This window comes from Balaenoptera physalus (genome assembly GCF_965194825.1).
Source record: "Balaenoptera physalus genome assembly, chromosome: 6".
Taxonomy (NCBI): Eukaryota; Metazoa; Chordata; class Mammalia; order Artiodactyla; family Balaenopteridae; genus Balaenoptera; species Balaenoptera physalus.
The window spans coordinates 120,518,780-120,543,825 of NC_138885.1; the positions used below are offsets into that span (position 1 = coordinate 120,518,780).

General features: G+C 58.2%; 1 protein-coding gene and 1 long non-coding RNA gene across 3 annotated transcripts in view; one reads left to right on the forward strand and one right to left on the reverse strand.

Moving 5' to 3' along the window:
• LOC309663154 overlaps positions 1–9,703 on the reverse strand; it is a 19,623-nt gene extending 9,920 nt beyond the window's left edge. The window contains exons 1-2 of the long non-coding RNA XR_014265127.1: positions 8,179–9,703; positions 6,334–6,553 (exon numbers count right to left, since the gene is read on the reverse strand). This is a non-coding gene — a long non-coding RNA (uncharacterized lncRNA). The remainder of the gene's footprint in view (positions 1–6,333; positions 6,554–8,178) is intronic.
• On the forward strand, positions 925–24,537 carry ASIC4 (acid sensing ion channel subunit family member 4). 2 transcript variants are annotated; one of them, XM_082466613.1, is made up of 10 exons: positions 925–2,905; positions 18,629–18,773; positions 18,860–18,987; positions 19,178–19,340; positions 19,847–19,903; positions 21,861–22,014; positions 23,210–23,301; positions 23,378–23,457; positions 23,790–23,894; positions 24,095–24,537. In XM_082466613.1, the coding sequence occupies exons 1-10, from the start codon at positions 2,327–2,329 to the stop codon at positions 24,191–24,193; spliced, it is 1,602 nt and encodes a 533-aa protein (XP_082322739.1). In that variant the 5' UTR covers positions 925–2,326; the 3' UTR covers positions 24,194–24,537. The 2 variants fall into 2 exon arrangements, with proteins under 2 accessions (XP_082322739.1, XP_082322740.1); XM_082466614.1 differs by lacking the exon at positions 19,847–19,903.
• Positions 24,538–25,046: the final 509 nt, after the last annotated feature.

The following is a 25,046-nucleotide window of genomic DNA, read 5'->3' on the forward strand; positions in this document are numbered from 1 at the left end:
GTTCCCCGCTTTCCTGGCAGAGCCCCAGACTGAAGTAACCTTAAAAAAGCAATTAAATCACCTTTAAAAAAAAAAACCCAGTAAAGAAAAATCAATACCAGGAGAAAGGGGAAGAGAGAGGCTGGGGAGGATAAGGAGGTGGGGGAGGAAGTACTGGAAGGGTCTGGTAGTCTAGCAGGGAGGGGTGAGCATGGGAGGGGGCTGCCCCTGGGCAGGGGGCAGAGATGGGGACAGTCTGTCGTCGCTTGGAGGCTCTGGGTGCTAACTCAGCAGCTGCTCTCCGTGCCAGCCCCTTTCCCCTCTGGGATGCTGCCAGATGCAGCCCCTGACCCCAGGGGTCTCAGCTCCCCAGCTTGGGGGAGACGGCTTGTGGGGAAGCCCAGCCAAGGGGCCGCTGGGGAAGCTACGTTGATGAGAGGCTGGAGACAAACCTCAACAGGGTGCCCCAAAGGGCCAGGGTTGGTGGGCGGCTGTGTGTGGGTGGGCTCTGTGCTGGGGTGACCTGTGATGGAGGGGGCCTGACCTGGCCTTGCAACCAAGGGTGAGCAGAGTGGTTCCCTGCTCCCCAGGGGAGCCATCCCTGGGCCCCTTTCCCAGGCCAGGCAGGGGCTGCGACCGGCAGGGCAGGCCCGCCGCCGGGGAGGGGTGGCCACTGGGCAGCGGGTGGACCTCGGGCTCTAATCCCCAGCAGCTGCTGTTTCCCTCAGATCGATTCCCTTCTCACTTTTTTTTTTCAGCTGCCGGTTCCGCGGCTCGGATCGATGGAGCCGCCTCCCCCGCCCCTCTGAGCTTCCTCTCCCTGCTGCTCATTAGCACCCCGATTAATCAGCCCCCCCTTTCCTCTAGGGGACGAGTACTTCCTCTCCCATGAGGGCTCTCGCTCTCACACGGGCCCCCCCCAGAGCACAAGCTGCTCACGGTGACCACCCCCACCCTGGGGGCACCCAGGCATCACCTCCTCTCTGCTGGCCACCAGGGGCCCCATCCCTGCCTGTGACAGCAGCCCGCATGCCTGCTTCCTCTCCGCAAGGCGGCAGCCATCCCAGGGCTCCCCTGCCCCTCTGCCAGGCGCCCCCTGCATCCGTCTCCTTAGGACTGCATTCCTTCCCATTCAAGCGCAGCACATCTCTGCTCCCTCCAGCACCCCCATTTGGGCTCTTCCTGACCTCCGTTCCACACCCTCTCACCCACATCATACCTCCTCTGCTCCCTGGCCTGTCCACCCAACACGCTCCCTCCGACCCCCGGCCTGGCAAGGGATTTGGGAAACATTTGGGGAAGCAAAGCGGTCACAGATGTGCAAGTCAGCCAGGGTGCCCTCTGTCCCAGACACACGAGAGACTGAGTTTCGGGGGTGGAGGTGAAGTCGGGGAGAGGGCGGCCAGCATCCCAGAGGGGGCAGGGGTATGGTGGGTGTTAAGTCGGGAGCAAAGCTGTAGGAAAGCCAAGAATCTTGGTGGAGCCACCATTGTCCCCTTGTCTGTCTCACCTGCCCTTCTCTGCTCTGCCCTCCCCTCCCCTCCCTCATTCAAACAAGTGGCTCTCCCAAGGAGTTTCTGGAAGCCGCGGTGAGTGGAGTAGTGGGGTCAGGCGGCGGCTGGGTGGCTGCAGTCAGGAGTCAGGGAGGCCAGGAGGTCGGGGATGGAGTCGGCTGACCCCTCCTGGGGTGCGGTCCAGAAAAGTGGCAGAATGAGCGAAGGACTCCGGGTGCAACCCTCCTCTCCGGGTGGCCTGGGAGTGGGGCCATGCGGGGACCCCACGAATGGCTAGGGTGTAGCAAGAGTTTGGGGCTATCCCGACGAGGTCTCAGGCAGCAGGGACGGGCAATCCCTGTCCCGGGCTGGGGGCTGCCCCCTCCCCTGGCCTGGCTCCTGCCGCCCGTGCCGCCGGTGAAACGCTGTTGACATGTCCTGAATTATTAAGCACGGGGTGGGCTCCGGAGCACATGCTGAGCGGAGCGGCTGGGGCTGCGCGGCGTGGCGGAGCAGCGCTCGCTCCCTCGCTCGCTCGCTCGCTCGCTCGCAGGGACACACGCAGGGGCTGACAGCTGTGCCGGTGCTGATAAGGGAAGCCACAAGGAGACGATCGAGGAGAGAGACAAGCGGCGGCAGAGGCGGCGGCGGCAGCGCCAGGGCTGCGGAGCTGCCGGGAGTGGGAGTGACTCCCCCACCTCAGGCCCCCACCCTGTCCCCGTCCTCTTCCCATTTGCCCTGAGTTTAGAAGAGCAGCCGCTGCCCCCGCCGCCACTCCGGAGGGCACCGGGAGCTGCTGGCCAGAGAGGGACAGGGGCAGGGAGGCTCCGGCCAGTCCCAGCAGCTGGGCACAGATGCCGATCGAGATTGTGTGCAAAATCAAATTTGCAGAGGATGCGAAACCCAAGGAGAAGGAGGCAGGGGATGAGCAGAGCCTCCTGGGGGCCGCGCGGGGGGCCTCAGCCCCCCGGGACCTGGCCACCTTTGCCAGCACCAGCACTCTGCACGGGCTGGGCCGGGCCTGTGGCCCAGGCCCCCATGGACTGCGCAGAACCCTGTGGGCACTGGCCCTACTCACCTCGCTGGCTGCCTTCCTGTACCAGGCGACCGGCCTGGCCCGGGGCTACCTGACCCGGCCTCACCTGGTGGTAATGGACCCGGCTGCCCCAGCCCCAGTGGCGGGCTTCCCGGCCGTCACCCTCTGCAACATCAACCGTTTCCGGCATTCGGCACTCAGCGACGCCGACATCTTCCACCTGGCCAATCTGACCGGGCTGCCCCCCAAAGACCGGGACGGGCACCGTGCCGCTGGCCTGCGCTACCCGGAGCCCGACATGGTAGACATCCTCAACCGCACTGGCCACCAGCTTGCCGACATGCTCAAGAGCTGCAACTTCAGTGGGCACCACTGCTCCGCCAGCAACTTCTCCGTGGTGAGTCCTGCCAGCCGGCCCGCCCAGCCTGGGGTGGCCAGAGGCTGGCGGTGGGGGAGGGAGTGGTGCGCAGGGCATCCTCACCAGGGCTTCCCCTCCTGCCGCCGCCAGAGGCTGGCCTCGTGTCCCCCCAAGCCCGGTGCTGCCCTCAGGCTCCCCAGCATGGAGCGGTGGACGCTCGTGGGGGCTTACCCTCCTGCTGCTGCCACTCTTCTTCGGGCTCTGCCGCCGCTGCAGTGCCTAGGTCTGGGGGCCGGGGGTCCTGGAGTGGACCCGGGGGCCCAGAAGCTGGTCGGCTTGCAGGGAAGGGACGCACCATGCCACAGCCAGACCAAGTGACCCCCGCTTTCCTCTTGCTCTCCTTTTCTTCTGTGGCCACTGGATTCTTCTCCCCACCCAACAGGGGCGATGGGGAGAGGGTGTTCTGGGGGCTCCAGCAAAGGAGGGACTCAGGGCTGCCTCTGGGGGAGCTGGCCCGGCCGGCAGGCTGGATAGAGCCGATCTTCGCATACACTGGGCGCCAGTGTCTCTTATCTGTCTCTGTGTCTCTCGCACACACCCCCTTTCACTGACTCCCTCACACATCCCTCTTTCATGCTGCCCCTCCAGCTTCTCCCGCTTTCCAGGCCCTCCCTCTGTTTCTTGGTTCTTGCTGCTCCCTTGCCCGGCTCTGGCTCTTACACTGAGGATCACTCATTCACGCTTATGTGCATGGCTCACCCTCAGTGCTGCCCAGCGTACACACACACACACACACACACACACCCCTACTGCATGGGGACATAGTTTCCTGCACACTCTCTCACACACACTCAGTGTCCCTGTCACTACACTCACGTGCACACCTGCACACCCACACACCCGGAGAGCTGCTCATCCCCGTGCCACGTCCCAGCTCTTACTAAGCTGCTGAGGACAGGGTCACACCGTGGATGCCGTCCCCCCTTGTGACACCCCCATCTACCTCAGCCCCTGCTCCCCGTCTCTCCCATATGTGCGAATACACACACACACACACTCACGAGGAGTGGAGTGGAGTGCAGTGTCGGCTTGGGCTACCCTCCCATGCACACCTCCCACAATCGGGTGTGTGAGGCATGTGTGGGGGGTGTGTCTTGTATGCTGTCTGTCTGTCTGTCGGTGCTCCGTTCACCCGTTCACCCACAGTCACAGGCTGTCTATTATTCCTGGTGCTTGAGTTGCTGTCCCCAGTCCACAGTTTACCCCCGGCATTGTGTACGTGTGGTGTGTGGGGTGTGTGTTTTCATTCTTGGGACCACCGCCCAGCGCATGTGCAAATCCATGGCATCGACGTGGTGCCCATCCAGCCCAGCCTCCAGCGCCAGCCCCAGATGGGGACCTTTTCCTTCTCATGGCCCGGTGCCCGCACCCAGGCTCTCATTCACTCACTGCCTCAGTAGCACCAGGAAACGTGCTCCACCCGTGTTCCTGCCCCCACCACGCCTGCAGCCTCGGGGTCCTCCTGCCATTGGATGGCGGGAGTTGCGTAGAAATGGAGGAAGGGATGAGAAGGAGGATCGTGCTGGGAGAGGAACTGGGGCGGGGGGGGCGGGGCGGGGATGGCGCTGGCCTGTTGTCCAGCTGCACGCCCCTTCTTCCAGGAAAAAATCACCGCTCTCGAAGCGATTGTCCCTAAGGAGCAGTGTGTGAATGTGGCCTTTCGGGTCAGTGGGGCTCCTCTGTGAGACATCGTCACCCCTGAGTTTTGGGGGTGGGGACAGAGCCCGTGTCAGCAGGTGCTGTTGGGGCAGAAATCAATGGGGGCTTTGTGTCCCTGAGTGGGAGTTTGTGTCCCAGGCCCCGGTGGGGGGTGGAAGGGCAAGGGGAAGAGTAATGAAGCCTCGGGGGGAGGGGAGAGGAGGAAGAGATGGAGGGGCAAGGAAGCAAGGTGAGGGAGGCAGGGGGTAGCTGCCTGGCCTCCAGGAAAGGAGGAGGTGCCTGGAGGATATGGGAACAGGGAGCCCCCTGATTAAAGCTGGCGAGTCCCTCTTAATCTGGGGATGGCCAGGCAGAGGTGAGGGTGGATATCCCACAGGCCCTTTCGTACCCTGAGGATGGAGAGAAAAGGACAGAAGTTTGTGGGTCTCTGCTCTGGGGCTGCAGCGGGACAACGGGGGGCAGAGGAGCAAAGCAAGCACTGGGGGCCAGGAATTCCCCTTGGACCCACCTGTCCCCTGGGGAATTCCGGTGCCCCCCACTCAGCCTAGTCCCCATACCCTTCTGCCCAAACCCCAACCCCCATCTGCTGAGTGTAACGCTCCCTTGGACCTGGCATTCTAAGGCTGAGTCTGCTGCCAGTTTACAAGGGTCTGGGATTATGGTTGGGATGGGATGATTCATGGTAACGGGGAAGATGGGGGTGTATGGTGTGGGCAAGACTGGAGAAGGGGTACGGAGACAAAGACATCAGGGGTCTCTGGTGAGGACATGAGGGCCACAATAGACTCCGTGGTGAGAATATGGAGCCCATGATGGGGATTTGGGATCTATGGAGGGGTGATGGGTGCAGGAATCAGTGGTGGGTACCTGCCAGGGCACGTGTGCTGAGATGGTCAGTGACGACGACGCGCTTTGGGGAAGGTATGTGTTTTCTGTTGCTTTCCCCATTTCCTCCTTCCCACTCCCCACTCTGCTGTGACCTTTCTTCCGGAATCCAAGTTAATAAATGTCACATTTTCCAGCCTATTTTTACTCCGGGTAATGTGCCCTCCCCCAGTCCCCTCAGCTGCTGCTCTTGCTTCTGTCACCACTGCAGTCGCTCTCACCGCCATGCTCCCTAATATCCCCTCACCGGTTCCCAATCAGTCACTCAATCAACACGGAGTTCTGAGCACCTACTACATGCCAGGCTCGCTGCCAGGTGCTGTGGTGCAGAACAAAGAAGGGGAGCTTTGGTCCCCAGTCCCTGTCCTCAAGCAGCTTCCAGTCTTGTGGTGGAGCTGGGATGGGGACACTTAAAAAGCTTAACCAATGGAAGAGTTAACCAGCCATGCAAGCAGTGTCAGGAGGAGCAGGGATTAACTGCCAAACGAGGTACGTGGATAGTAAGAGCCTGGGTTCAGAGAGAGAGGCCATTCTGGGCTGAAGAGGGCTGGGAAGGCTTAACGTATGAAGCAGGCTGGGCGAGGTTTGGAGAGGAGGGGAGGGGAGAGAGGCGAGAGGAGTGAGGCTCCCACCTCTCCACCCATATGCCCCTCCACCCAGCTCACCCCATCTCTTCTCTCTCCCGCCCCCTCCTCACCCAGTCTCATACCAACCCACTCCCACCTCCACCTCCTCCTTCCACCACCACTTATATGTTCTCTCTCTTCCTCCTCAATTCCTACCACCATCCGCTCCCCTACCCCAGCGCGCCAAGCCCCATCTATACTTCCCCCCCTGCGGCTGCTCTCAGCCTGCCCACTTACTAGAAGGCAGAAATCACTCTTCCTAGGCTTCGTTTCTTCAGCTGTAAAATGCGGCTCTAAATTCCAGTGTCTCCTCTCAGCTGGGGACTGTACGGTGGAGCGGTCAAGTGTGTGGGTTCTGGAGCCAGACCGTCTGGATTCAAACCTTGGCTGTGTGGCCTTGGAGAAGTTAGCTTCCGTGAGCATCAGTTTCTGTCTTCGTGATATAGAATATTAGAACCTAAAACAATTCGGGTGGTTGTGAGGATTAAAAGAGATGGCTGTAAAGGGCGTAGCACACTGCCTGCCACACATGTGCACTCAGAGTGTCAGCTGTTAGAAATGCCACCACCCCAGCTCCTGGCTCTCTTTAACCTGACTGTTCTCAGCACCACCTGCTGTTTTCCAACCTATGTGCTGGCATCTTCGCTAGTCTCCATCACCTAGCCTTCCTCCTCTCTTGACCCTCAAGCCTCCGCCCCCAACCCTATTATAGCATCCCCATGCTTCCCAACCCTCCCCAGGATTCAGGCGTGCGTGTGCATGTGTAGTAGTGCATACACTTGAGATCCGTGCTGTCCCGCAGAACACTCTGTGATGACGGAAATGTCCTGCATCTGCGCTGTCCAGCGTGGTCGTCACTAGCCACACCGGCCAGTGAGCATCTGCAGTGTGCTTAGTGTGACAGAGAGAATGAATGTTCTATTCAAACAGCCGAGCGTGGCCAGTGGCTGCCATATCAGACACTGCTGCTCTAGGTGGTCCTGGGGACATGGTTCAGGCTGCCAGGTTGGGCAGGGCTAGGCTTTCCAACTGGCATCAAAGGATATAAAGTGATGGTGGTGGGCTGTGATCAGAAGTCCGGCCATCTACTCTCCGGGCTGAGGTCCCAGATTGAGCTGAGGATGGGGCCTGTGTCTGGGGACATCGAGGTGTCTGGAAACACCACGTGAACAGATATACCTTTCTTCCCAGGTGCAGGACGTGACCTTGGTCTTTTCCATTCTATTGTCTGGAAAATTGAGGCATGGGGAAGGTAGAGAATACATGAGGAGGCAGGGGGAGGGCCAGACCCTCTCTGTGGGGTCCTCCGGGATCCAGGCGGCCCCTGGAGGGGCAGATGACCAGAAACCTGTGGGCGCTTCCCTGTTTCTATCCCCTCTCGGGCTCTCAGCCTTCCCTCCCCGCCTCCCAACCCTCCTTCCCCACACGCTGGTGACTGCCGTGACTATTAATCACTCGCCCTGTTCTCTTCCTCTCTACTAATCAGGCACAATTAGACAAGGCCTCTTCCAGCTGGGCAGTCCTCCTCCCTGCCCTCTTCCCTCCTCTCCCCGCCCCACCCCAGCTCAGTCAGGACGGCTCTGAGGCAGAGGGAGCTGCGTGCCAGCCCTCCATCACTCTCTGGCTCCCCCAGCCCACAATTCCAGGCTCCTCCGCCATCCCCTGCCTTCTATACAAGCTTTCTCCTGAGCCCGCCCCTTCCCTGGTGTGGTCAGGCCGGTACTGACAGTCTCTGCACCCACTCCTTGATTGTGGGAGGGGCTACTCCACAAACATCCCAACTCCATGCCTTCGCCACTGGCTCCGAGGGCCTGAGGGCTGCCCCTTGCCCCCGTGACTCAGGAAGGGAGAGGATTCCCACTGAGGCCTCTCATCTACCGGAAGAGCTTACCTCTGACGCTCATTCCCAGCCCAGCCCTCCGTGCCCTCCGGCCCCACCTTCTCCTGAGGCGTGAACCTTGAGAACATTTAGTTCAACGTCTAGTTCAGGGATGGTCCTGCCTTCGGGAGCCAGGCAGATCAGGTCAGAGAAGGCATACAGTAGGGAAGGGTGGGGTATGAGGAGAAGTGAAGGTCACTTACCCTTGAAGGGAGCAGCTGTTTCTCAGCCCCAGCTAACTGTTGCCCTGTGGTCAGGGATGCCCGGTGTTAGGGGGCCTTTCCAATTTGTCCAGAGAAGCCCCGAGTCTTGATTATTTTAATTAAAAATTTCCTGAGTAAAAAAAATATTCAGAGGGCTATCTACAACTCCGACTGCAGGACCCAGCGTGCATGCCCTCGCCACCGCCTGCCCCACTGCTGGCTGCTGCCCCTCAGGCCCTCCTGGAGGGGGCGCTCTCAGCCTGGCTGCCTCCCATTGGCCGGTGGAGTTGCTGGAGGGGGATTTGAGCCCAGCAACCAGCGGCAGGGACTGTTACTGTTACCCAGGGCTGGGCTGCAAGGGCAACGGGGAGTGCCAGGAGGGACGTGCCCCGCCTGGCCCCCCGCTCTGCAGCCCTGTGGCCTCTTCATTAATCAGGAATCAGCCCCGAGCTGGGCTCATTATCAGCTCAGCTTCTTGTGGCACTGCCGGAAGATGCTGATTAGCATTTGAAGAAATGGCCCCCGCGTTTCCCTCCTGTCCTCCCTCTTTCTACCCGTGCTCCTTCCTGGACCCCCACCCCAGCCCTTCTGCTTCTCGGGAGGAATCTGCTTCCTCTCGCGGCTGGTGGCAGGTCTGTCTCTGCCAAGCCCAGGCCAGGGACAGAAAGGACCAGGACCAGGGGGCAGGGAGGCAGGAGCACCCCAAGGCCCAGCAGGAGTGCAGAGCCTCGGGACTACTCAGGCTGAGGCCACTGCGCGGAGGAGGGGGAGTGAATGCGGGGCGGAGACTCAGGGTGCTGGGGAGAGATGCACAGCCTCCCTGGAGGAGGGGATGAGAGGGCAGCCTCAGGCTGTGAGTGTTATCAGTGTTCCCCTGTCCTTCTCCCGGCAATGCCACCTCCTTGGAGCAGCTGGGCAGACGGGGTGGTGACAGCCAGAACCGTGGACAGGAGGCCTGAGGGTTTTGGGTTTTTGGTTTTTTGTAAATCCTGGTGGAGGCTTAGGGTCTTGGAGCCATCCCACGTGAATGGGGGTGGGAAGGCAGGAGGAGGACAGAGACCCCGTGGGTGGAGATAAGAGGCTTCAGAGTGCTGTGTGTTTTCCAGAAGAGGGAGGGGGTATCTGCAATTCTTCCCCGGCTCTCAGGCCCCGAGGCCGGGGCTGGCAGCGCTGAAAATCCAACTCCCCCCCGCAAATGTTCACCATGCCCTTGGGACACCCATTTTGAGTCAGAGGGGGAACAGTTCCAGAAAGACAGGCATAGGCAGCAGCAAGAGAGTTCAGAGAGGAGCCACGGGATGATTAAGGGCAAATGGAGGATTGATTTAGGAGGAAAGATTAAAGGAGCTAAATCCATGGCGCTTGGCTCAGCGGTGACTAAGCGTGGACAGGATAATAGCTTACAAATGTGTGAAAGGTGTAAATACCAAACGGGGGGAGGGGAGGCGGCTCGGCGGGCCAGGAGAGCGGGGCTGGGGGGCTGAGGAGGCCCCCGGAAGGGCTGGGGGCCCTTGGGCGACTGCCCGGTAGGGCTGGCTTCTCTCCAGTAGGGGTGCGGGGGGAGCAAACGGGATGTCGGGGAGCCCCGGGTTCCAAGCAGGGGTTCCATTTCGGGGCCGCAGCTTCGCCGGCCTGTGCTGACCTCTACGTCCCACTCCCGCCCCGCTGAGGATCTGAGGCCGCGGGTTCAAATCCCATCCGAGTCCTTCTGCGCCCCTCGGCACTGGGCCTTTCCCTCTGCATCCAGCCGCTGGGGCCCGAGCCTCCGCCCCGCCGTGCCGGCTCGCGCCCCTCGCTCCTCCCCGGCCGCGGAGGGCGGCGGGAGGCGGTGTCTCCCTCCGCGGTGGAAGCCTTTGGCGCGGCTGTGTGCGGAGGTCACTTTGCCGAGGAGCCGTGAGCCGGGGGAATGCAAATGAGGCAAACCCAGGGAGGAGAGCGGAGGAGCCCAGAGGAGACGGGAGGGAGGGCGCTCGGGCGTCGTGATGGAGGCCTGCCCCGCGGGAGGGAGGAGGGGGGCAGCGAGGAGCACGAGGCGGTGGGTGCAGCCTTCTGGGTGCGGCTGGGCCCAGCCTGGAGGCTTGGGTGCACCCGCGGGGTGGGGGCGATGGCGCACCCACCCACCGCCGCCACCTCCTCCACCTCCTCGGTCTCGGTTCCTGAACTCCCGCCAGGACACGGATGCGATCCACTGTGTAAGCAAGCTCTTAACGAATAACTTTGCATCGAGGGCTGGAACATCAGGGAAGGACTTCGTTACAAATTAAAAATATTCCCGTCTGAAAAACTGACTTTCTAGGGTTTAAGGCTTATGCGGCCGCTACCTGGGAACAGGTTTGGCTGTTTACCTGCGTCCTGGAGGCCCCGCTCTCTCCTCTCCAGTGGAGACGCGGCGCTCCCTGAGTTCACCGTGTTCTTCCACGGCCCCAAGCGCTCCGGGCTCCCAGCTCCAGCTCGGCCTCAGCCTGGAGTCATACGGCCTTGACTCTCTCCTACTTCACTACTGCCCACACATTTACATTTGCTCAAACATCGTGCCCATTTCCTCCTAGACTCACAAGCACTTCTACCTTGGAGAAGAAGTCGCCTTGAAAAGCACCTGGGTGGCTGTGGGCTGGGGGGATGCTGCGTTGACCCTGTGGGGGAGGGCAGGCGCACTAGGGGCGGGGGGTGGGGTAGGGTGGGGGGCTATTCTCCCTGTGTCTGACTGTGGTGTGATCAGATGCCTTTCCTGGGTGGATGAGTGCACTTGCTCTGGGAAGCTTTACTCTCCAACCCAAGTCGAATTCCTGTTCCACTCTCAAGGGACTTGGATTGGTCTCCCTATCATACCACCTATACCAGCTCGTAATGATTTGCCTATGCCTGGGATTGTTGGTTTTGTGTGCTTTGTTCACCACTGCTGTACACCTGGCTCCCAGCCTAGGTGCTCAATAAACACTTTTGGAATGAATGAATGCCTCTGGGGCCAGACAGCCAACTCCCTCAGGGCAGAGACCAGTGATTTTGTTCTCCAAATCGTCCCCAGCAGCAAGCATAGTACCTGGCATATTGTACAGGCTCAAGGAACAGTGTTGGACAAGTAAGTGTTATGTGAACACCCACCATTTCTTTTTTTTTTTTTTTAATAAATTTATTCATTTATTTATTTATTTTTGGCTGCATCCGGTCTTCGTTGCTGCGTGCGGGCTTCCTCTAGTTGCGGAGAGCGGGGGCTACTCTTTGTTGCGGTGTGCGGGCCTCTCAATGCAGTGGCTTCTCTTGTTGTGGAGCATGGGCTCTAGGCGCGCAGGCTCAGTAGTTGTGGCACACAGGCTCAGTAGTTGTGGTGCACGGGCTTAGTTGCACAGCGGCATGTGGGATCTTCCTGGACCAGGGCTCGAACCCGTGTCCCCTGCACTGGCAGGCGGATTCCTAACCACTGCGCCACCAGGGAAGTCCCCACCCACCATTTCTTGAGCACCTACTATTCACTGGGGCTGTGCCAGGTATGTATCAGCACACAGTGGCTGTGAGCGCAGAGTCCAGTGCCAGATCACCTGGTCCCCTCCTCTGCCACGTCATGTGACTCTGGCCAGCTCCTTACCCTCTCTGGACTTCCATTGTCTTGTCTGTAAAATGGAGATGTTTAGAAACCTCCAGTAGACGGTTTTTGTGAGAATTAAGGAGTTAATTTATATAAAAGGCTTAGGACTTTGCTTGCCACAGAGTAAGCACTGAATAAATGTTAACTGTGGCTATTTTTTGTGTACATTATCTCTTTCCTCATAACACCTCCGACGATGCCTATTATTCCTATTTTACAGATGAAAAATGGAGGGTCAGAGAGGTTAAATGACTGAACCCGAATCCCACAGACAGTAAGGGCAGGGCTGCAGGCCTGTATCCTCCTCTGATAGGAGAGCCAGATCTCAAATCCTGGGGGGTTTGCTCTGACAGAATTCCATCCTCTCCCACAATTGCTGAGAGAGCTTTTACCAAGGTGCATGATGCCATGTGAGAATGGGCCCAGTGGGGAGCCAAGATCAAATGGCTGCACCATCTTGGCAAGAAGATTCCCTAAATGGGCTCCCCTGCTTTCTTGGGCACCTTGCATGCATCAGTATGGACTTATCTCTGATCCTCACTACTAACCTTAGGAGGAGGAATTACCATTCCCCCTTTTACTGATAAGTAAACTGAGGCTCAGAGAGGTTAAATCGCCACCCAAGGTTGTTTGTCCAAGGCTGGTGGCAGAGCCAGGATTTGAACCCTATTCTGTCAGGCTCCAAAATGTGCACCCGTTTTTCCATGTTATGAAGTTTAGGTGGATCCTTTTCCAGCACCATATTCAATGGTCGATCTCTGCCTCAATTCGGACCTTACTGGTCTCCACAACACTCTTATTACTAATATTGAGGGCTCATGTGTATAATTTTACCTTGCAAATGCCTTTCACCTACTTCATTTCTTTTGAGACTTATAACCAACCTGTGAAATAAGTCGAGCAGGAATTTCTATCCCCACTTGACGAATGAGGAAACTGAGCACCAAAGAAGTCAAAAAAATCACTTTACTAACCAAGGTTACACAGCTGTCACTGGTGGAGCCAGAGCTGGCATCAGGGTCTACTGACCCCCAGGGGGGTGATGGAGGTTAGTGGAGAATGCTGGGGCCCAGTGGGGGGCGGGGGACTGGGTTCTAATTCTGAATGTGCCCTCTTTGTTCTGTATGCCCTTGGATATGTCCCTTGCCATCTCTAGGCTTCTGATTTGGCCTTTGTACAATGAGGGTTTGGACTGAGTTACTTCCCAGTTCTGACCAGCTCAGACACCCCAGGCATTCTGAGTTGGTTCTATCTTCCCTGGCGAGGACAGAGGAGGAGAAGGCTTTGAACCTGGATGCTTGGGCCACCCCTGAGTGAAGCTGGGGCCCGAGAGCCATCTGACTTGGAATGCTAGCCACAATCCAGGGCAGATGAAGATGTACCCGCTTCCATTGGCCCACTCTGGACCCCAGGGCACTGCAGGATTAAGAGGAGTTCGTTCCAGGGGCCTAAGTGAGAGGCATGGGGCTAGACCACATCAGGAGAGGGCTGATGGAATTTGGAGGGATAAAGCTGCCATGGAAAAGAGGGCTGGGGGGAGGTGCCAAGGCCTTGGCAGAGGCAGGGTGCCCAGAAGGCGCTGGAGATAAAGCCCAGGCTGCAGATTAGCGCTGGGATTAGCCCAGCCTTGGCTGTTCCTGGCTGCTTCTTATCTCCTGGAGGCCCGGAGCCCTCTCCCCCACCGCTCTGAGCCCTGGCCCTGCTAATTGCCTGTTAACCCTGTGGGCTCCGTGACTGCAGGGAGGATGAGGGGGTGGGGTGGGGAGGGGCGGGTAAGAATTCGAGCCAGCCAGCCAGCCAGTCAGCCAGCCAGGGAGAGCTTTTCAAGGAAATGGGAGCTGTGGACAGATGGAACTCAAGGGACTGAGAGAGAAGCCACTGCTCAGAGGAGCAAGCTCTGGACGGATCTCTCCGACCCTGATCATTGTCTAGGGCAGACCTGGAGGGGAGGGCAGGGAGAAGGAGGGAAGGGCGCCTGGGGAGGGGTTCCTGGCTTGGGGAGGTGGCTTTAGGCCCAGGGAAAAGTCAAGAGGAGGAATACGAGAGTCAGTGACTGGACACCTAGACTAGAGAATAGACAGAAACGGAAACAGGATAGAGATGCAGCGGGCAAAAGAACAGAGAGGCTGGGGAGGCAGCCAGGCCAATGGGAGAAAGGCGAGGCCAGGGTGATGGACAGGCTGACAGAGGGCAAGGGACAGAGACACAGGCCAGACGGATAATTGATCAGATGCTGAGGACAGACAGCCCAGGAGGATGGAGAAAGACCTGAGAGAGAGACAGATCAGGCGACCGAGGCTAGGGAGATGGACAGACCCAGGGCAGGGTCCAGGCCAACACTAAAGGGGAGGTGGTCCGAGAGGGACAGGCAGAGGGCTGGCAGGAAGGAAGCTGGTCCAAGGGTCTGCCTGCAGCATGGACATAGACCTGTCTAGAAGCCGTCCAACCTAGGTCCGGAGGGGTTCAGCCCAGGGCCAGGGGGATGGACCTAGGAGTGAAGGCAGAGAGCAAGGGAGGGCCGAGAAGAGGGAGAGCCAGACGGAAGAAGAAGGTGGGCTCTGAGATGGGGACAGGGCCCAGAGGCTGAGGCTGGTTGTGGGGGGGGGGGTGGGATCTGGAAATAGCCCCTTGGCCCGTCAGGGCACATCCTGGCCCAGGAGCTGCCCCTTTCCGTGGCTGGACTCTGGACCCTCAACTCCTGTCCACACACCATCCTCTAGGGCCATTTGGGAGAGAGCAGTGGACAGCCAGTGGGACCCTGTGGCAGAGCCGCCGTGCCGTCTCCATGGAAGAGGTTGTGGGCTGTGCTGCTACCAGAGTTCTGCCACTTAGGAGCTGGCGGCTCCACCCGCTGCTGCCTGCCTGGCCCAGGGACCGTCTCCAGGGCAACGCTCTGCTCTGCGGGCCTGACCCGGGCTGTGCAGGTGTCCTGGCCCTGCCAGTCTGGCCTGTCCACTCCCTGCAGAGCATTGTCCATCAGCAGACCCAGAGTCCTTCCACCCATCTCCCTTTGTCACCCCCACTCTGCACATTCGCCTCAAGGGCAGACGTACCAGGTAGCCACCACCATCTGAAGCCACTGGAGCCAAAGCCTTCCCAGTTGGCTCTGCCCTGCACAGGGAGAGGCTCAGTGTCATGTAGCCTGTGTCTGTGTCTATGTGGTGGAGGTATCCAGTAGGGGGGCTGCCCCAGCCCCACCCAGGTTCAGGAGGCTACCAGACTCATTCATTCACTGAACACCTACCAGGTGTTTTATAAGCACTAACTCTGCTTTGGCATCAGGCTCAGTTCTGCTCGAATCTCTGCTGTCATTTACTTGCTGTGTGCCCTTAGCCAAGTCATTTTCCCTCTCTGAGCTTCCTCAACATGAAACGGGGGCTGCAATGCTTACCTCATGTGGTTTTCTTGGAGGCTCAAAGGAGAAAATAGATCAAAAGTACAGGACCCGGTACAAAGTGGGAATGTTTGATAATGTTCACTTTGCATTCCTTCCCTCAACCTCACTCCTCCTTCTGCAAATTGCACTGGGCTCTGGGGATACCAAGATGATGAAACGGGGCTCCCAGCCTCAGGGAGTCCATGGTCCCATAGGAGAGACCATGACAGTGCCCAGCGGTCAGGGTCAGCCGCTGCACACTGGGGGGCACGAGTGAGCAGCTCACTACTGGGATCCCCCACGCAGCTCATGCCTTGTTTAGCCTCCCAACTGGAGCACACACTGAAAAATGGCTGCAGCAGCAAGAGCTGATTCCAGCATCTTCTTGGCCCGAAATAGGAAGGGGATGAGTGCTTTGAGATTTGGGGCAAATACTTACATATTCCCCCCATCTGCCTTTCCCACACCACTGAGGACACAGGGATCTTGCCTCCAGCCCGCTTCAGGGCTCTCCTCCCTCCAGTGACATGTAAAAGCACAGGTCTAGAGTCAGGCTGTCTCGCTGGACTCTTGTCCCTTCAACTAGGGCCTTTCTACTCACGGTGCGGTCTGCAGACCAGCAGGTTGTTAGAAATGCAGACTCTCAGTCCTGCTCCCCAACACACGTTCACTGAATCAGAATCTGCATTTTAGCAAGATCCCCAGGTGCTTTGTGTGCACATTAAAGTTTGAGAAGCACTGATCCTGGAGACCTTGGCAAATCAGCCAACCTCTCGGAGCCTCAGTTTCCTCATCTGTAGGATGTAGGGTCATTGTGAGATTCGATTGGAAAGAGCATATTAAGCATTTAGTGCAGTGCCTGGGGCAGAGCGGGTGCTCTGGGACTGTCAGTGATGCCTACTCCTGCCCCACAGATGGACACACAACAGGGAGCTGCGGCAGGGGTGATACAGACAAAGTCAAAGACTGGAACCCAGAAGCCGGCGAGGGTGCAGAAGGAGGCGGGTAGGGACAGGCGAGGAATTGAATTGAGAGGCAGCAGATATGGAGAAGAGAGTAAGGAAGGTATAGAGGAGTAGAGTGCAAGGGAAGGAGGGATGGAAGAAAAGGGGTCGAGCATTGAGATTCCAGTCTCATTTCAGCTGGATGGGGCTGAAGCAGGAGCCAGGGCTTGGGGTGGTGTAGGCTTGGGTTGGGGGAGTTGCCGGTAATGGATTGTGGGAACACCTTGAGTCTTGCATCTCAATGAGTTCCACCTCTCCCCCTAAGCTGTGTGACCTTGGGCAAGTCACGTCACCTCTCTGAGCTCTGGTTTCCTCATCTGTATTAATCGGGCTAATTAAACCTACCTGATAACAGAGTGGCTGAGGAGATGAAATGGGGTGGCAGATGTTGCCATGTTTTGTAAAATGTACAGTTCTTGTTATTTGCGTGCTTTTCTTTTGGGAATCTGAGGCAGGGTGTTTGGGTGATAGAAGAACTGTCTTGAGAGGGGAGAATCAGCAGGGCGATTAACCCAGGGGGATGGGGATGGGAGACAACCCTGCCTCACAACGAGGGCACCCCCAGGTCCCCAGTTCTTAGAACTCCTCACTCCTACTGCCCTCCACCCAGCCCTCTCCCTTCCACAGCCTCCCTCTGGAGCTAGGCATTTAGGAATCTTTTCCCTTACACTGCCTCATGCCTTTTCTCCCAGCTTTCACCAGAGTGAAAATGTTCCCAAGGAGAGGGGCCAGGGAGAGAGAGAGTGATTGAGTGTGCTGACCTCCTTACCCCCAGGGAAGGTGCCACCTGTGATGGGTTTGACCCGGGGGCTGGTCTCTGTGGGGTGAGCCTGGCAGGGGGGAACTCCCATCTGCCTCTCCCTCAACCTCCTCCCCACCCCAGCTGCTTGCAACTCCCAACGGCAGCTATGTCCCCGCCAGAGCCTCGGCTTCCATCTCTGGGGCTCCGGCGCCATCTGGTGTCCACATGGTAGGACTCTCCGCAGAGGAAAAGGGAAATTGGCAGCTTTTGCTCTGGCGGAACCGTTTATTAAAGTATCCTTTGTGCCCCGCACTGGGCCAGGTGCTGGACTCATTGCCCCTGTGCAGCATGAACTCCAGTGGGGGGAAGATGAGCAATGAACACGGAGGCAAACAGATAAGCAAGATCATCTCAGGTCTTGATGAGGACTTTGAGCAAACCAACAAATGCGTTTGATGAGGGGAGGCTGACGCTGGGAACGTGTGTGTGGTATATGAGTGTGCATCTGAAGAAGGGACACAACCTCAGGCTTAAAAGGTGAGCAGCTATCCATGCCAACTGGGGGGAGGGGAGCATTCCAGGTGAGGGAACTGTGTGAACAAAGGCCTGGGGAGGGAAGTCGCTCCGTAAGTTTGAATTTGTCTCAGAGATCTGGGAGTGGAAAGGCAGGAGACAGAGGCAAAGGTCACCTCACGTGGAGACCTTCAGGCAAGGGAAGGAATTTGGCTTTATTCTCTGGGAAATGGGAAGCCATTGGTGGACTTCAAGTTGGCAAGTGACTTGATTGCATCTCCTCAGTTTAGAATGAGCACTCTGGCTACTGTGTAGTGAATGGCCTGGAAGGAGAGGCAAAGACGGATGAAGGACACCGGTTAGGAGCCTGCCGCCATGGCCGGGGAGGGATGATGGTGAAAGGGGGACATGAGATGGAAGGAAAGTAGATGGGTTCTAAATAGATATTGCCTGGGACAGCAGCTGGATTGTATGCCTGGTGACCCCTGTCCCATATCCCAGCAACCAACCTACCGGGAGAGGGAGATTTCAGGGATTCTGACTTGAGAAACTAGGTAGATAGTGGGGCCCTTTACTCATAAGAGGAGAATGGGTCGGGGACAGGATCTGGGAAGACATCAAGAGTTCTGCTAATTTTTTTAAATCAATTTATTTATTTATTTATTTAGACCGCTTTGGGTCTTCGTTGCTGCACACGGGCTTTCTCTAATGGCGGTGAGCGGGGGCTACTGTTCGCTGCGGTGCGTGGGCTTCTTATTGCGGTGGCTTCTCTTGTTGCGGAGCATGGTCTCTAGGCACGCGGGCTTCAGTAGTTGTGGCACACGGGCTCAGTAGTTGTGGCTCGCGGGCTCTAGAGCACAGGCTCAGTAGCTGTGGTCCATGGGCTTAGTTGCTCCACAGCATGTGGGATCTTCCCGGACCAGGGCTCGAATCTGTGTCCGCTGCATTGTCAGGAGGATTCTTAACCGCTGCGCCACCAGGGAAGTCCAAGAGTTCTGCTACTGATATGTTAAGCTGGAGGTGCCTTTTAATCATCTAAGAGAGGATGTCAGTAGAAAAGATGGAGCTCAAGGGAGGCTGGGCTGTCGGTTGGTTGCTGGGATATGGGACAGGGGTGACCAGGCAGGTCTGGTGGCCCTCACAGGGGACAGGGAACCCTAAGCCTAAGGCATTGTCTTTCATCTCCCCCCCTCCACACCCCTGCCCCTCCCACTCCTGTCTCTTATCCCCAGGTCTATACTCGCTATGGGAAGTGTTATACCTTCAACGCGGATCCACAGAGCTCACTGCCCAGCCGGGTGGGGGGCATGGGCAGTGGCCTGGAGATCATGCTGGACATCCAGCAGGAGGAGTACCTGCCCATCTGGAGAGAGACAAGTACGCAGGCGGGAAAGGGACAGGGGCTCTGGCCTGGGTCCTCTGCCTGGGATGGGTTTCCAAAGGTCCCCATCTCTACCGTGCAGACGAGACATCGTTTGAGGCAGGCATCCGAGTGCAAATCCACAGCCAGGAGGAGCCACCCTACATCCACCAGCTGGGCTTCGGCGTGTCCCCAGGCTTCCAGACCTTTGTGTCCTGCCAGGAACAGCGGGTGAGCACCTCCAGCTGGGTCCTGGGTCAGGCATGGGGCCGGGCCTTTGGGCTCAGAGGGAATGCTGACCAGATCTGCCCCCCAGAAGCTCGCATCCCACCAGTCCTCCCATGGACTTTACTGGGGCTGTGGGCGCCGGAGGGCCAGGTGGGACGTCTGTGCGTGACCCCGTCATGCCCCACCTCTGCAGCTGACCTATCTGCCCCAGCCCTGGGGCAACTGCCGAGCGGAGAGTGGGCTCAGGGAGCCTGAGCTTCAAGGCTACTCGGCCTACAGTGTGTCTGCCTGCCGGCTGCGCTGTGAAAAGGAGGCCGTGCTTCAGCGCTGCCACTGCCGGATGGTGCACATGCCAGGTGGGCACCCCACCCCCCTGTGTCACCCTGCCAGGCTCCAGAACCTCCAAGGGCAGAACACTGCTCATGTGCAGGGGGGCAGGTGCATGTGTATGACAACGTTTGTGCACGTCTCTGCCCACGTGAGTGTACATGGTATGTGTTCGGGATTTTATGCATGCTTTCACGTATGCATATGGGATGCACACATGCATGTTTGTGTGCCTGTTAACATGTATTTATGCGTACATGTACTTGTGCATATCTGTACTTTTGTACTTGAGGTTGTGTGCATGTGCTTGAACATGCGCTTGCAAATGCATGTGCATATGTGTGTGTGTGCAAGCACGCATGGATTTACGTGCATATATGCATGCATACATCTCCATGCTTCTATGCACAGGCATGTATAAATTCATGTGCGCATATTTATGTGTGTGCATGCATGTGTGTGCCCACATTTGGGAATATGGGAGGGGAGAGTGGATGGAACTATAGACTCCAGGAATAATCTTCTCTCCTTTCAGGCAATGAGACCATCTGCCCGCCAAATATCTACATCGAGTGTGCTGACCACACACTGGGTCCGTGCTGCCTTCTCCCCTCCCTGCCTCTCCGTCCCCCTCCTCCTCTCCATCTCTCTGTGCACCCTGCTCCTCACTGCCTTGGCTCCCCTCCTCCCAGTCTCTTCCTGGGGTTTTTTCCCCGGGGGTTGAGCCTTATCCCATACCTCCAGGGGTCTGAGGACCTTTGCAGTTGTGGTGGAGGCAGCAGGGTGGGGGGTTGCAGAGAACTGGAACTGAGAGTGAAGGGCGGGGCTTCTCATCTTGGTTCAGCCAATGAGCTTGCCTCTCTGGGAAAGTGAAATGACTTCTCCCTTGGTATGAGGAAAGATGTATTGCTGGCTATCCGTGTGAGTAAGGCAACCCCATCTGTCCATAGGTCTCGCCTGATCCACACTTCATTCATTCATTCATTTATTCACTCTACAGATGTTTACAGCCTGCACTGGTGCCAGAGGTAAAAGTGGGAACAAGAGCCCCGCTCTTGTGGAGCTTACTGCCTAGCGGGGCTGTGGGTGGGCATCACAACACAGCGTGTTAGTCCTTGTGTAGGGGAACCTCAGCGATCCTACAGGGCCCCAGCAAGGGCATGCAGCCTCACCTGGGCAGGCAGGGAGGATTCCCAGAGGAAGTGACATATGAGCTGAGACTGGAAGGGTGTGGAAGAGTCAGCCAGGTGAAAAGGGGGGACGTGTTCTAGGCAGTGGGAACAGCTCGTGCTAAAGACCTGTGGCCAGAGAGAGCGTGTGTGTCTGGAGCCCTGAAAGGTCAGTGTGGCTGGAGGTCAGAGAACAAAGGAGGGCGTGGAAAGTGTGGAGGCGGCTCTGGGAAGCCAACAATGGCTTAAGGCAAGGCAAGAATGTCTTCTGATTTTAGGAAGGGGACTCTGATTAGATGTGAGGATGGACAAGCGGGGAGGAAGACCAGGAACAGGGTGACCGGTCAGGAGAGCACTGCGGTAATCCAGATGCTGGGGCCACGGGGGCGGGTTTGAGGTGCTGGGGCAGTAGAATCACACCTTCTGTGTCCCACACACCAACTACATCCGCCAAAGGGGTGATTGAAGCGTGTTTAATGAAGGAACAGATGTAAGTGGGGATAAGGGAACCACAAGGGGTGGTGAGACTCCACAGAACTAAGGAGCCTTTCTTCCCCCCGCGCCTGAAGGGGCAAAGGGAGGGGTTGCTACTGGCACCCAGAGAGGGACCTGTGGCTGTCTGAGATGGACAGGAGCCGGGAGCCGGGACCACAAGAGGAAAGACGCAGCCTCTGCCAACCTAAGCCCTGCAGTGAGGAAGCCAGGGAAGAAATACCCTGGCATCTCTCCCCTCCTTGCCCTGTGATCCTGACGGGGTTTCCCATTGGCCAAACCCAACCCAAAGCCACAGGACAGGGAGTCTAGGTGATGCATTTGGCAGAGATCAGCATCCTGGGACAGAGCAAGGTGGGGAGAGTGGAGAGTGGATCTGAAGGGGCGAACAGAGAAAACCCAGCATAGTGAGCATAATGACCCTGCCCATTTGTTCTTCTGTCCGTCCATCCATCCATCCATGTATCCACTCATCCATCCACTCATCCACAGGCATATGTGAAAACATGCATAAATCCCTTTCATCCCAGCATCCCCTCCAAGCCCCTCATGTGTCTGAGGCCTCATGTGGTTGATTAGCTCTGGTGGATGGCCCGTGCCCTCCCTCTGAGCCATGAGGACCTCTCTGTCCCTGGGGGCTGGGCAGCAGAGGGATGAGCCTATAGGAGTGTGCTGGGGGCTCTGCCTCCACCCACTTTCTTGGATGGTCTGAAGCTGGTCCAGGAAGGGACTCCCAGCCAGTCTCCTCCAGGCAGTGCCAGTGCTGGCCAGACCAGGCCCTCAGTGTGGGTGTGCCTGCCTCGGGACAGCCCCTAGGCTTCCTCCCTGCAGCTGGTGGGCCTCTGGGCCATCCCACCCCGCACAACAGCTGGCGCCTCTGTGTTGCAGATTCCCTGGGTGGGGGCTCCGAAGGCCCGTGTTTCTGCCCTACCCCCTGCAACCTGACCCGCTACGGGAAAGAAATCTCCATGGTCAGGATCCCCAACAGGGGCTCAGCCCGTTACCTGGCAAGAAAATACAACCGTAATGAGACCTACATACGGTATGTATGTGTGTGTGTGTGTGTGTGTGTGCGTGTGTGCGTGCGTGTGTGTCTGTGTGTGGTGGAGGCCACCCTCAACAGGCCTGGTGCATGGTGGAGGCTGGGAGTGGGCCGCATCTTTGTTAATAAGAGTCTCCTGCCAGGAATGCCTTTCACGATCCTTTTCTTCTGGTTAACCCCTACCCATCCTCCAAGTCACATCCTGTGTCTCCACCTCCAGGGGAGCCCTTCTTAGTCCAAACACCTTTCACCTGCACTCCCACAGCACCCTGTACATACCTCTGTCGTTGCATTTACCCACTGTTTTGTGTTTACATGTCTTTTGTATGTCTGTTTGCGTGTCTTTCTCCCCCAGCAACCTGGAGCCGTTAAATGCATGTCCAGTGAATGCTGTGCAGAGGGAGAGGAACTGGAAGGGATGGGGGAGGAGCCAGGTGGCCCACAGGAGGGGTCCCACTGAGCCTTGGGCCTGGTACCCTGCAGCCAATCTACCAATGCTGAGCATCCTCTGAGTGCCAAGCCCAGCGCTGGCTCCTATGGGGACAGAGATGATTATAACACAAAACTCATGCCCCAGTTTGTGGATGGGCCCATGTTTGAAGGTGTGGTACTGATTCTTAGGCCCCAGGAGAGATGAATGTGCCTAGGGGAAGCAGGGGAGGCATGAGCTGGGCCTCTGAGCACCCCAGGTTTGGGTCCATGAGAAGAGGAGAGAGGGGAGGCATCCCAGTTAGAGATCTGTGGGCTGATGTCAAGACCAGCCTGAGCAGCAGGGAGGCTATGTGGAAAGAAGAAGATAAAAAAGCGGTCTGGATAAGAAGGTACAGTGCAGCTGATCATGGGCAGTCTTGAAAGTCTGGAAGAGGAATTCTGGAGTAGACCGTCAAGCAATAGGGAGCCACTGAAGGTTCAAGAGAGGTATGGGGATGAGGCAAAGTGACTATTATTTGCTGCTTTAGAGAAGGCAGGGGGGGAATCTTGCCGGCCCAGGAGTTTTGTTTTATTCTCCCAGGCCCTTTGCTAGCCCTCAAAAGATGAAGCTGACAGGCATCTGGGCCTGTCTCCCCTCACAGCTTTTGGGAGCTTCTTGGCACAGGGGGGCCTCAGATCTGGATCTGCTGGGCCAGGGATGTCCCGCCAGCCGTCTCCTCAAGAAGACGGCCCCTTAGGGATACCCTGCTTCCTGTCTCTGCAGGGAGAACTTCCTGGTCCTAGATGTCTTTTTTGAAGCCCTGACATCCGAGGCCATGGAGCAGCGAGCAGCCTACGGCCTGCCAGCCCTGCTGGGTGAGCCCCGGCCCCGATTCCACGGGGGTGGACCGGACCAGCCTGCCCCCTCTGACACTGCTCTCGTGCTCCCCAGGAGACCTCGGGGGACAGATGGGCTTATTCATCGGAGCCAGTGTCCTCACGCTGCTGGAGATCCTAGACTACATCTATGAGGCAAGGGGTGGGGCCCTGGTGGGGGCCACCCAGATGGGGAGTGGCGGGTAGGAGGAGGGGCTGGGGGGAAAGCAGAGGGGCAGCGCAGGCTTCCTGGTGGAGCTGGACTGGCGGGAGGTCAAGCTCAGGGTTATTTACCAGGGTCCCCTGACTGGTGGGAAGGCCCGAGCGCGCTGAGAAGTCAGGAGAGGGGGATGGGTGAGGAGGACTGGGGCATCCTAGTGGGGGTTTGCTGGGCCAGCAAGTCCTATGAGGTGGGCCTGGTGAGGCCCGTCCTTCTCCTCTAGCGAGTTTCCTGAGCCCATTGCTATCCCCCCACCCTGAACCCCCAGGTGTCCTGGGACCGACTGAGGCGGGTGTGGCGTCGTCCCAAGACCCCCCTCCGGACCGCCACTGGGGGCATCTCCACTTTGGGGCTTCAGGAACTGAAGGAGCAGGTGAGGGTGAGCGCTGTAGAGTATGCAGCCAGCGTCCTCTCCCAGGACTGAATCCCCCCATAACTTCTGAACTAGCCTGCGGGAAGGGGTTCCTGGGCTCCCCTGAGGCCTCTGCCCCAGGGGACAGGGAAAGGCTGGCTGTGTGAGGTTTGGGGGTACCACTTGAGCTCTCCCTGTCCCACTCCCTCTTCGCCTCGCAGAGTCCCTGCCCAAGCCAGGGCCACGCTGGCGGAGGCACCGGCAGCCTGCTCCCAAACCACCACCCCCCAGGAGGCCTCTTTGAAGACTTCGCTTGCTAGGATGGTGCTGCGTCCAAAAGGACCCAGGAGTCTGGGACTCCAGCCCAGATCCCCACCGTAGTCTCCCGCTCTTAGGACCGAAGGCTTGGGGGCAGCCCAAAACTGAGGGGAAGAGGGCGGTGCTCACTGGGAGGGTGGGGACTCGGTCCCTGCTCTCACCCACCCTAGTGCCAGCTGCTTTGCACAAGGGTCCCTCTTGTCCACACCCTCCACCCCCAGGCTGGTGCCCAGGGAGGGCTGGGGACCAGGCCATGGGCCCCAGTGGAGGGGAGTGGAGGGGAGGAGAAAGGGAGGTGGAAAAAGGGGCCCACCCCAGAGGGGGTGGAACCCTCTGTATATTTGTATATATTTAGGGAGGACAGGGCGGGGGTGGGGATACAGATGTAGCAGGTGGGCGGGGCTATGAGGGTCGTAATTTAGAGACAGCAGGGGTCCCAGCCCTAGAGTGTCAGTCAGCAGGAGAGGGCAGGCCCCCAGGACTCAGGACTGCGGGGCTGGTCCTGCTTCCTGCCCCTCTCCAGGCCCAGCTTCCCTTTTGGCAGGGGGAGTGTGTGGTCCAGCAGGCCTGGCCCAGCTCCCAGTTCCCTCTGCCCCAACCCCACTCCCAGAGTCCCCTCCACAGGGAGAGGCAGATCTTTCAGAACTTGGCTGAGCTTGGGGGTGGGGAAGGGGGCCTCCTCAGGCCTCTCTGCCTCCAGTCTGGTTTTATAAAGTGCTGACAAAGTTGGGAATAAAGAGGCATAAAGAATTCTCTGTGTGTATATGTGACTAAGCTGGGAGCTGGGGCGGGGCTGGGCATATGCATGACTCGGTCCCTGGGAAAAGGAAATACAGGCCCCAGCCAGGACAAGGA

Coding starts and splice junctions, on each gene's coding strand:
- ASIC4 (XM_082466613.1), top strand. CDS start 2,327: ATGCCGATCGAGATTGTGTGCAAAATCAAATTTGCAGAGGATGCGAAA. Junction 19,904..21,860: donor GTGTGCTGACCACACACTGG/GTCCGTGCTGCC, acceptor TCTGTGTTGCAG/ATTCCCTGGGTGGGGGCTCC. Junction 23,302..23,377: donor CGGCCTGCCAGCCCTGCTGG/GTGAGCCCCGGC, acceptor CGTGCTCCCCAG/GAGACCTCGGGGGACAGATG.